The sequence below is a fragment of the Herpailurus yagouaroundi genome, unplaced genomic scaffold, assembly GCF_014898765.1.
Source record: "Herpailurus yagouaroundi ecotype Mexico unplaced genomic scaffold, PumYag 198, whole genome shotgun sequence".
In the NCBI taxonomy this organism is placed as follows: Eukaryota; Metazoa; Chordata; class Mammalia; order Carnivora; family Felidae; genus Herpailurus; species Herpailurus yagouaroundi.
Window position 1 is genome coordinate 19,642,449 of NW_024412429.1, and position 11,002 is coordinate 19,653,450.

At 43.3% G+C, this 11,002-nt stretch overlaps 1 protein-coding gene across 1 annotated transcript in view; it reads right to left on the reverse strand.

The window, feature by feature from the left end:
- Positions 1-437, reverse strand: part of STXBP5 (syntaxin binding protein 5) — a 170,574-nt gene extending 170,137 nt beyond the window's left edge. Inside the window, exon 1 of the mRNA XM_040448625.1 lies at positions 30-437. Coding sequence (XP_040304559.1) covers positions 30-437 — 408 coding nt within the window. The remainder of the gene's footprint in view (positions 1-29) is intronic.
- Positions 438-11,002: the final 10,565 nt, after the last annotated feature.

Consider the following 11,002-nt stretch of genomic DNA (forward strand, 5'->3'; position numbering starts at 1 on the left):
CGCCCGCCCCGGCCCCGCAGTCCCTCGGCGCTTCCTCCCGCTCCTGCGCTTCCTCCTCTCCTCCTCCTCCCGGGGGTCGCCGGCCCTCCCGCGGCGGCCGCCGCTCGGCCTCCCCGCCTCTCAGCGCCGCTGCCCGCCCAGCATCGCACGCAGGGCGCCCGGGGTGGGTCCCCGCGCTCTCCGCTCCGCTCCTCCGCCGCTGGACCAGCCCGCCCTCGCTCCTTCAGAGCCCCCGCTGCCTTCCTCAGGCGCCGTCGCCGCCGCCGCCCAGGCTCTCGCCCCGCCGCTCCCTCTCGCCTGACAGGGCACCTCGGCACACGACACCAACGCCCGCCCAGAGCAGCAGCGGCAGCCGCGGTTACAGCGCCGGCCGCGGTGGTGGCGGCAGCTGGGCCTCCGCGGAGCGGGGCTGCTGAGCATGCGCACGCGCACCGCATTTCCCCCCCGCGTCCAGCTCGCTACCACCACCCCCCTCCCTACGCCCCCTCCACGGGAGTGGAGCTGGGGCTTAAATTACCTTCTGCGAAAATCCCAGACCATGGTTAAATTTTTCCCACCCCAATCGCCCGGCAGAGTATGCAGCTGCTTCTCCTGCAGCTGAGATAGTAAAAACGTGGAAGACTAACGAGCAGCAGGAAGCCTTTATTTTAAATTCGGGGGTTTATGCTCTCACCCTTTAATGAGGTACACGCTCCTGGCTGCTGGCTGCAATATCGCTCTACGGATGGGTTTTGTTTTGGATTGATTTGGATTTGAGTTTTGCAAAAGCTTCTAGACAACGATTATGTCTGTGGTGAAAGGATGACAGACTTAGGTACTAGCAAAGGAAAGAAGATAAACCGGGGGCGGGGATATTAATTATTTCCTGAATCTGGTACTGTGGGTCAGATTAAAGCGTGGCCGTGGCAGGTAGCTGCTGGAATGGAATAGGCTGCCAGAGGGGAGCCGTTCCAAGGCTGGGTGTCTGCCCGGGCCAGTGACACACCACCCCTGGATTCAGTCCGCACGCTAGGGTGGGTGGGGATGGAGGCGGGAGCAAAGATGGAAGTAAACACCGCACCGCCACTCATTTTCAGAACCTACAATCCGCCTTGTAATTCTGAGTGTCCACTGAGTAATCCCCAGTAGCTTCTACACTCTTGCGAGGTGAGGGGAGAATGAAGTGTTTGCTCAGACTTTTCCGCTTCTTCACTGGCACAATCTCACTTGGAGACGTAGAGAGAAATGTCTGGCTCAAGTTTGAAAAGATTGAAAGATTCATTCCAGGGGCACCCTCCCGGAGAGTGTGTTCAAGAAAGAAGGGCGGATGTGAAGCAAGCAGCATTTGATTGGAAAGGATGTGGAAACTGGGAAAAACGTAAGGAAGGATAGAAGCACATAAAGATTACTTTTAATTCGTAGGGTGGGGGTGGAAAGGGAGGACACCCTCTCAGGTTAATAACTCTTTGCCCCTCATCATCCTGCGTACAGGCAAAGAGATGCAAAGGGTTTCCTGAACCGAAAACAGAAGTGCCCGCCCTCTTCTTTATGATTGGCCGCCTCCTACGGCGTCCAGGGAAATTCTCGTCAAACTACTGGTTGATGTGACAGGCCTTCAAGGATATTCTGCGAACCAACAACCGGGGCTTAGGGATTTCGGGAAATGTAGTTCTCTGCGGGGCTTCCGCGTCCAGGAACTAGTCTTAGGCTTAGAACCTAAAAAATTGCTTCCTGGCTTAGTATTTATTGAATTACTTAGTTAATTTACTGGGTACAACAAGCAATAAAACACGTTGGAGGGTCTTCTTAAGCTATTTCCAAGCGGCCCTGAAATTTTGGCTTACTAATTTAGTTCCCTGAAACACATTATGAGTGTGAGTCCTTGTGGTAGGTAATGAAGACCCAGAAATGCAATGTCTGCTTCAAACAAGCCCACCACAGCCTAAAGGGGGCAAACCTTACATAAAAAGTAATTGTACAACAATACGATGGATTCATTGATGGAATCATACACAAGAACTAAAGAGAGCAATTTAACTGGCCAGAGAACACCTAGGTATAGTGATACCATAGTTGAATCCAGATGAAAGGAGTTGAACAGGTGAAGAGGAGGAAGAACACTGGACAGCAGGTGGAAGTTGTTGAAAGTATCTGGAGAGCTTTTTAAAAATACAGACACCTTCATTGGGGGCAATTGCAAAAGAAGTCACTTCCCCACAGAATTTTTTGATGCACCTTTTCATCTAAGCTGGAAATAAATTTTAAAAACTCTCTTCGGAGAAGGGACGGCTTATTGCTGAGAGGCCTTGTGGAGCAGTGGAAAAATCCTAGGCTCTGTTGTCTGCCCGACATGAATTTCAAGGCCTTGGTGACATGTGCAACATTGAGCAAATTCCTTAACTTTCTCTAAGGGTCAGATTCCTCATGTGTAAAACGACATTAATACTACTTTCGTCCTAGAGTTTTGTGAGAACAAACAGAAACAAATGTAAAGTTTGCACTACATTGCTCAGCACTCTATAGAGTGCTAAATGTCAATTTTTCCATTCTACTATCAGGGTCCTTGAGGTGAAAGGGACTTCAAGAGATCATCAATTTAAGCCAGTCCCCCATTTTTTACTTTAGGATATTTGTTTTGAGTTTCCTACCTCATCCCTCTCATCAGATTATGAACTCATCCTGGCCTTTCAAAAAGTTCAGTTCATAGAGGACATGTGACATTTAGCATGAATGTGGAGCATATCTGCTAATGGAGGCTAGCTTTGTGAACTTGCAACCCTCCCTCTCCAAACTCAGGGAAACCAGGACATATCCAGAATTCTGTTCGGTAAAAAACAACAATACCCCCAAATATCTACCTTTATGAGAGCGAAAATGATGGATCCTCAAACTCATGGTTTTTCTTGTAAGTCAGTTTCAATTGATCAACAGATTTTTAAAATTAAGATAGGAAAAAAAAACTGAGGTGTAAAATTTAGGAATCAATTAAAATTAATTAAAAATTTAAGTTAAGAATAAAATGATGAATGGGGTGCCTGAATGGCTGACGGTTGAGCATCTGACTCTTGATTTCTGCTCAGGTCATGATCCCAGGGTGGTGAGATTGGGCCTGGTGTTGGGCTCTGAGCTGAGTGTGGAACCTGCTTAAGATTCTCTCTCTGTCTCTCTCTCAAAAATTAAGTTAAATTTTTTAAAAAATATGATAAAAATAAAAAGGCAAAAAAAATCAACATACAAAAAGAAAGGCAGTTCATTAAGTTATCTGGTATTGAAAGCCAAAGACTAAAGATTCATATATTCCAGCATCTGCCGGTCTTCATTGCCTCGTTTAAAGGCTACCAAGCTAAAGAAGGCTCTGTTAGTAGTCTCATAGGGGCAGCTGGATGCTGATTGAGGGGAATAAAGTAGACATTGAAAATAAAAATTTTAATGAGAAATTATGTTATCAGCAAACACTTTCTGGAAGGTAGACCAAATCTACCTTACCTGCTAGCATTTATTTATATCAACTTCATTTCAATTTATTGACTCCCAAAGGATGTATGTGTGACAATAATTGATTCACTACACCATTTAACCGAATATTGAATTTAAATCATTTGCAAATTGCGGCAGGGATATTAATTAGTTAGTTTGCCTAGTTCAGGCCCCCTTTTCTGAATGGGTCCCCTGGGTCTTACTGAATTGCTGGGCTTGTAATTATGTGTTCTGGTGCAATCTGATTAAATCAGAGGCAGACACCTGAAGTCAGCCAAGCCAAGAGATCATCTTGTGGGAATTTGGAGTTGAATCAGACCATGCTAATCAGTCTGCACTAGGAAGTCATGTGGAGCTGGGGTTAAAGCTAAGTATGTCCAGACTTAGTTGGAACACGGGAGAATGAAGCAGACACACAAACAACATCAAAGTGGCCATAGAGAAGCGGAGAGCAGACTCTCCATTCCTGACCTTCCAGCTCCCAGTCCTCATCCCTTGGAAATTCTGGCTACACTTTCTTTCCATCTTTGTATAAATGAGTTTGAATGGGTTTCTGGTTCTTGCAGCCAAATATTGTGGGAGAGATTTAGACACAACCTGCTCCAAAATATAAAGGAATGTAGAAATACTGCAGCCATCTTCCACTGCCCTTTTTACCTTCTGCTCACAATTCTTCCTATAGTTAAGTAGCTGTCGCAGTAATCCCACAAGGAGTTGGTGGCTTAGGGTGGAAAGGTTCAAAGCCGTGGTTTTGGTGAGAAAGGGTCAGATCCTGGATTGTATTCTAATGGTAGAGCCAAGAGGATTTGCTCACAGTATGGGGAGAGAGGGAAGCGACACGGATGAGGCCTTGGAGTTTTGGCCTGAGTTCTTCAAAGAGTGGTGTTGCAATTTAATTTCCACATTTATGAGTCCTGGGAATTTTACTACCGTTTGTACCTGAGCGGGCTGGACAAATATCAGCAGCTAAATAAACAAGGCATGTCTGGGAACAAGCAGGATCCACTACAGTGTGCCCTTTGTCAAGCTCTGGCTTTTCTAGAAAAACAAATTAGGCAGAGATCAGTGAGATTTTATTATTTATTTTTTTAAGTTAATTTTTTAATTTCTTTTTTATTTTTAATATTTTGAGAGAGAGAGAGAGAGAGGCAGAGCACAAGAAGGGGAGGGGCAGAGAGATGGAGACAGAATCCGAAGCAGGCTCCAGGCTCTGAGCTGTTAGCACAGAGCCAGACGCGGGGCTCAGACTCACAAGCAGTGAGATCATGACCTGAGCTGAAGTCAGGTGCCTAACCGACTGAGCCACCCAGGAGCCCCTCAGTGAGCTTTTATCATTCCATATATTACCTCTGTCACTATTTAATATTGTAAGACTATCATTACACTACATACAAAAAATATCTAAGCAAAGGTCAGTAAGTTCAAGTTCAAGTGAAAAGAAAATTCCAGAGGTGCAAAACAAAACTAATCGAACCAAATGAACACTTAAATGTAAAATATGAAGCATTCATGTAATATGAGTGAAAAATATTGTCAAATTCTTAAAACTTAGACACTGGGCAATCTGAAGTTCCTCAATAAATTCTCCTATGTTTCAAATGCTATTTCTATAATGGGAACAATATTTGAGGTAAAGAATAAATACTCCCAGTAGTTTTGTGTTGTTAGAGAGAGGGGGAAGGGTGAAGGGCAGAGGGAGAAGGAGAGAGACAATCTCCAGCAGGCTTCATGCCCAGCGTGGAGCCTGATGTGGGGCTCAGTCTTAAGACCATGAGAACATGACCTGAGCCGAAATCAAGAGCCCGATGCTTAACCGACCAAGCCACCCAGGAGCCCCAATGCTCCCAGTATTTTTAGTTTCAGTATCTCATTTTAGGATTTAAACACTGTTGTGTTTGGAGAATTTTGCTAAAGTTTTCACCAAAAGTTCAGCTTTTCTTCTCAAAAAACTGCTTATAATTTGATTTGTGACTGAAGAGTTGGCAACAAAGTTTTTACTTTATCGTACTTTATGCAGTTACTCACGGTCAATACACTGTAGTGACTGAATAAGCTTTGAAAAGCAGTTAAAGTTAGTATTTCGTTCCATCCCCCCCCACCCCATTGCTTCCTTCTGCTCCAGTCCTGCCTGAGCCGTCCCCCCAATGCCCCCTCCCAGCCCTGCAACACACACACAAAGAGAGAATAAATTGTGTGTCATAATACTTCTAAAAAGTTTTCCCTTCGCAGAGCTCAAGCATGCCAAGTAAGACTCTGTGAGAATTGCCAGGCCACACTTTTTTTTTTTTTTTTAATTAAACACGACTCAGCCCACAGGTCAATAACTAAATGCCAGCAGACTAACAGAAAACTGAATCCTTTCTCCCTCAGAGAGAGTTGTTGGACATGACAGCACAACGAGATAATGCCAACTGCAACGAAGTGATGTGACAGGGCCCTCCATCTGAGGCTCTGAGGCTGTAGAACTTTTACATGCTGACGTTCCTTTCTTTCTCGGCAACTCTCAAGAACACCACCTGAGAAATCAGAACGGATCAAAACAAAAACCCTGACCTAAGGAGAGGGGGAGCGGTCTTCTCTCCAAGGATCTACCAGAGCCAAGAGAATAGTATAGACAATGAAAACATGGAAGGGATGCTTTCTTTAGGTGGGAAAACGTAGTCTCACCCCCAGGGATGTAGTTCCTCAAAATAGGATTAGGTATCTAGCTTTAAACTGAGAATGGAGTCCTTGACTGTGTCTTTCGCAAACACCATACACTTACTAACAACAATGTGTCTACAAGCCTACAACTGTAGCACGTGAGCCTCCCCTCATCAGTGGCTTCAGTTATCCATGGTCAACCACGGTGGGAAGCAGACGATCCACCTGACTTCGTGTAGGAAGGTCAACAGTAGCCTAAGGATACATCACAGTGCCTACATCATTTACCTCACTTGATCTCATCACCTAGGTATTTTATCATCTCACATCATGACAAGAAGAAGGGTGAGTACAGTAAAGTAAGAAATTTTGAGAGAGACCACATTCACATAACTTTTATTACAGTACACTGTTATAATTGTTCTTGTTTATTGTTAGTTATTATTGATCTCTTACTGTGCCTAAATTATAAATTAAACTTTATTATAGGTATGTATGTATAGGAAAAACACATAGTGTATATATACACACACACACATATATATATATATGTATACATACAACCATCTTCAACTTTTAGGTAATCTCTGCCCTCACGGTCATCTGTTCTTTTTATGTTACTCTATTATTGTATTTTCACACACCTACAGTTTCCAGTGGCCACTGCACGATCCCTAGTTCTATGATCAGTGGCACAAACTACATTTCTTTGGGCATGCAATTTTTTTGTTGTTTATTTCTTTAATTTGAGAGAGAGAGAGAGAGAAAGCACAAGTCAGGAGGGGCAGAGAGAGAGGGAGAAAAAGAGAATCCCAAGCAGGGTCCACACTGTCAGTGTAGAGCCGGACATGGGACTTGAACACACAAACTGAGATCATGACCTAAGCCAAAGTCTGACACTTCACTGCCTGAGCCACCCAGGCACCCCTGAGCATGCAATTTTTAATGGAAAATCTCTATTAAGTAGCCTACAAACATGTTACTAAACCAAACATTAGTAAAATCAGTGTAAATACTCCAAAGAAAACTGAGCCTTTTCAATCTCAGGAAATAACACACACACACACACACACACACACACACACACACACACACACACACAGAGAGAGAGCTCCCAAAGCCTGGGATAATAATTTGGATATTTTCTGAACAGTTTGTTAAGATAATCTCTGAAGGAAGGGAAGACACTTAGCATAAGACAACTTCCTCAAAATTCTCTTCACCTATTTATAACCCCCTCACCCCATTCCTTTCCACCTCATGGCAGTTTTTCCAATACCCTGATTCTTTTTTTTTTAAGTTTTATTTATTTATTTTGAGAGAGAGATAAAGCAGGGGAGGAGCAGAGGGAGGGAGAAAGAATCCCAAGCAGGCTCTGAACTGTCAGTATGGGGAAGCCTGATGTGGGGCTCCATCCCATTAACTGGGAGATCATGACTTGAGCCAAAATCAAGAGTCGGAGGCTTAACTGAGTGAGACACCCAAGCGCCCCTCCAAAACCCTGATTCTTAGAAAACCCAGTCTTTGCTGGATGGCTTACTCGTTCCCTACAAATTCCCACTCCTCAAACCTCCTGGACAGTTCTTTTCCTTATACTATTTTATGGGAACTGTCTACTCCCTTCTCTCTGACGCTCAGCTAGTATTCTCGTCTAATAAGAAAGAAAAGGTGTGAATAGCCCAGAAGCACAAACAAAGCATATTCTTCACAAGGGGGAATGTTGACTATGTACACCTTAGTAGTTTAGTGCTAGTTTGTTCCTGGTCCGTAAATATATCCAGAGATGCTGAGGACACAAAATGACTACAGTCCATAAAGCAAAGGGGTAACAGAAGACAATGCAATACTAGTGAAATTTCCAGAGTAGAAGATCAAGAATCTGAATGCTGGCGCTTATGTCGATCTGCCAGCAGGGCGATCATTTGTGTTCCATTCCAGAAGCATTGCTTTTTGTCCACTGTGTGACAGACATCGTGGGTGTTGTGAGGAATGCAAACATGATACAACTTGGTTGTGGCACTCAACAAGATGGCAAATCCTTGAAAACAATAACAAAAAACAATGCTGAACACATCTTTTTATTCTCCCGAGGCTTATCACCATATACCATTTCATTTTAAATTAAACCTTTGTTTTATTTGAGAGAGAGAGAGAGAGAGAGAGAGAGAGAGAGGCATAGGGAGAGAGAATCTCAAACGAGCTCCGTGTTGAACACAGAGCCCCGCACAGGGCTTGATCCCCGCCAAAAACAGGAGTCGGACACTCAACTACCATATATCATTTTAAACTCTTCACAGCAACGCTCTCCCATTGGGTATGTATTCATCATCTTGGTACCTCGTCCCAGAGGTTGAACTTCCCAAGAAGTAAACCTGGAGTTTGGGAAACATGGAGCGTAGAGGAGACAAGACACAGGAATTACTTAATTCCCTATGATTCTTTCAAAACTTCTGACTCTTCCCACTACGTTCCTCCAGACCAACATGACCCAAATATTTCCACCAAGACTTAATCTTGTTCAACAGGCCCCAAATACAACTTCCCTTCCTTGGCTTCCTCATAACCCTAATGAGGGTGTTACTGCAAGGTGTGGCTTTATAATTGCAGTAGGTGGAGGTTCTCACATTTGCTTGCAGGTTAGTTTCTATTTCCCTTTCAGCACGGAAGTGAGGTGCCTCTTGATTTTTCTGGTGAAAAATAAATGAGGATTTCTTCCAGTCCAGGCTTGTTTGAAGAAAAGGAAGCAGCATAGCAGGCTTATTGTGGCTCCACGTTGGTTTTTAGCAATTGGAGTGATTGTACTTCTGAGAAGCCAGTGGAATCAGAGGAATCTGAGACTATCAGACCAGAACACTTTTACTTAGGGCTAGTATATTTGTGAGGGTAAGCGCAACACTATAAGGATGTAATGACATTGGGGGGTCACATCTATTGCTAAGTCGTATTCTCTGTCTCTGTGCTGTTTCAAATGATTTTGAATTTCCACTGATTTTGATTTTGGCTTCCAGGTAGGAGGTTTGTCTCCTCTCATTTAATAAAGGATTTGCGCAGTGTCCTGTAATAGCACCCAACCTTGATAACTTTATTTTGCCTAAAATGTAGTGTATGGCATCGAAGCATGAATTCCCCTGCAGTGGCTGCCTCTTAATCTGCTCATAAACTAGAAATTTTCTGCTTATTCATGATGAGAGAGTTTGTTAAATTCAGGAAATTGAGGAGGAAGTTCCATGATATTATTATCATGCTTCACCAGTCTGGTGGTTTCCTTAAAGAGGCATCTTACTGCCGCTGAAACTGGGCAAGTTCACATGCAACATACTTTGGGTAATTTAGCTGCTTCTTTAGCTATTTAAATGTACAGAGCCAATGTTCAGTCTTGTGTTTTTCTATTTCTCATGTCATGACAGAGCAGGGAGGACTCAGACCACTGAGGCGGGCATATCTGGACTCTGTCACTAGCTTCCTGGCATCAGACAAGTCATTTAACACTTAAGTTTTCATTTCCACATGTGTAAAATAGGTGTACAGACACCCACCTAGGTAAAGTATTGTGAGAGTATATACTATAAAGTTCTTAGCTCAAAACACGGCACATATATTGAAATTAAACGGTAGGTATTCAAATCATTCTCTGTGTTGTCGATAGCCATGCTCTACATGATTTTATTCTGTTCTTGTGACTCAAATGTTCTCTCACCATTGATGACTCCAAAATGTATATGTCTATTGTCAACCTTTCCCCTGAATGCCAGATGTCATTAGTAAGTGCCTCTTTGACATCTCCACTTAGATATTCAAAAGGCATCTAAAATTCACTTCTGGTGGTAAATTATAGCTTACATCTCCCACAATCTTCCTTTTGTATGTTAATGGAAGTCCTATCCTCCAGATGTTCAGGCCTACACAAGTTAACTTGTACTACCCTCTCTTACTGTCTCCCATTCACACAACACCGCCCCTCCACCTCTGTTTCAAGGTCATCAACAAATCACCTCAGCTCAATCTTTACAATATGTTCAGAATTTGGCAAATACTCAGGACTTCCATTTTTCATCTGGATTATTGCACCTTATACTGGACTAATCTCCTCTCATCTATCCTGAAAAGAGTGAATAATTTAAAAAGTAAGTTAGATTATGTCAGTTCTGTACTCAGTTACCTCCAGTGTTTTCCTGTCCCTCTCTAAGTAAACCTCGAAATCCTTTAGAATGGCCTAGAAAAGCCCTGCAGGATCTACTCCCTACTCTCCTTCTGTTCTCTTATCCTGTCTCTCTCTCTCTCTCTCTCTCTCCTTGTTCCCTCCCATAACCACACTTGCTTTCTTTATTCTTTGAATACAATACGCACACTTGTGTCTTTGGGCTTTGTATTTGTCATTTCCGCTGCATAAGCCAGTGGTCAGTAAACTTTTTCTTTAATGGTCCAGGTAGTAAATACTTTCAGTTTTATGGGCCACACATAGCCTCAGTCACAACTATTCAACCCTGCCAGTATACTACAGATGCAGCCATAGACCATATGTTAACTTCCGAGCATGGCTGTGTTCCAATAAAATGTCACTGGACAGAATTTGGCCTACCCCTAGCCAATACTTCTCTTCCCCCACATTTGACATCCACATATGATACATTCCCAAATTTACTTTGTAGGGGCCAAAGGCAGACCACTCCAAGATGGCCCACTTTGGTATGAAGAGTATTTTGAGTTAAAAAGCAATCAAAACACAGCAGATTTAGGAAAAGCTCTTTAAAGGACTTTTTTTTTTTTTTTCAGGACTGCTTAAAAATTTAGATAGAGAACCTGCTCCAAGAAAACAGCTACCACCATAAATAACTACATTACTTTATGAATTAGGTATGGTAGACAGGGTTCTTTGATGAAAATCGTCTATGTCCCATTGTCT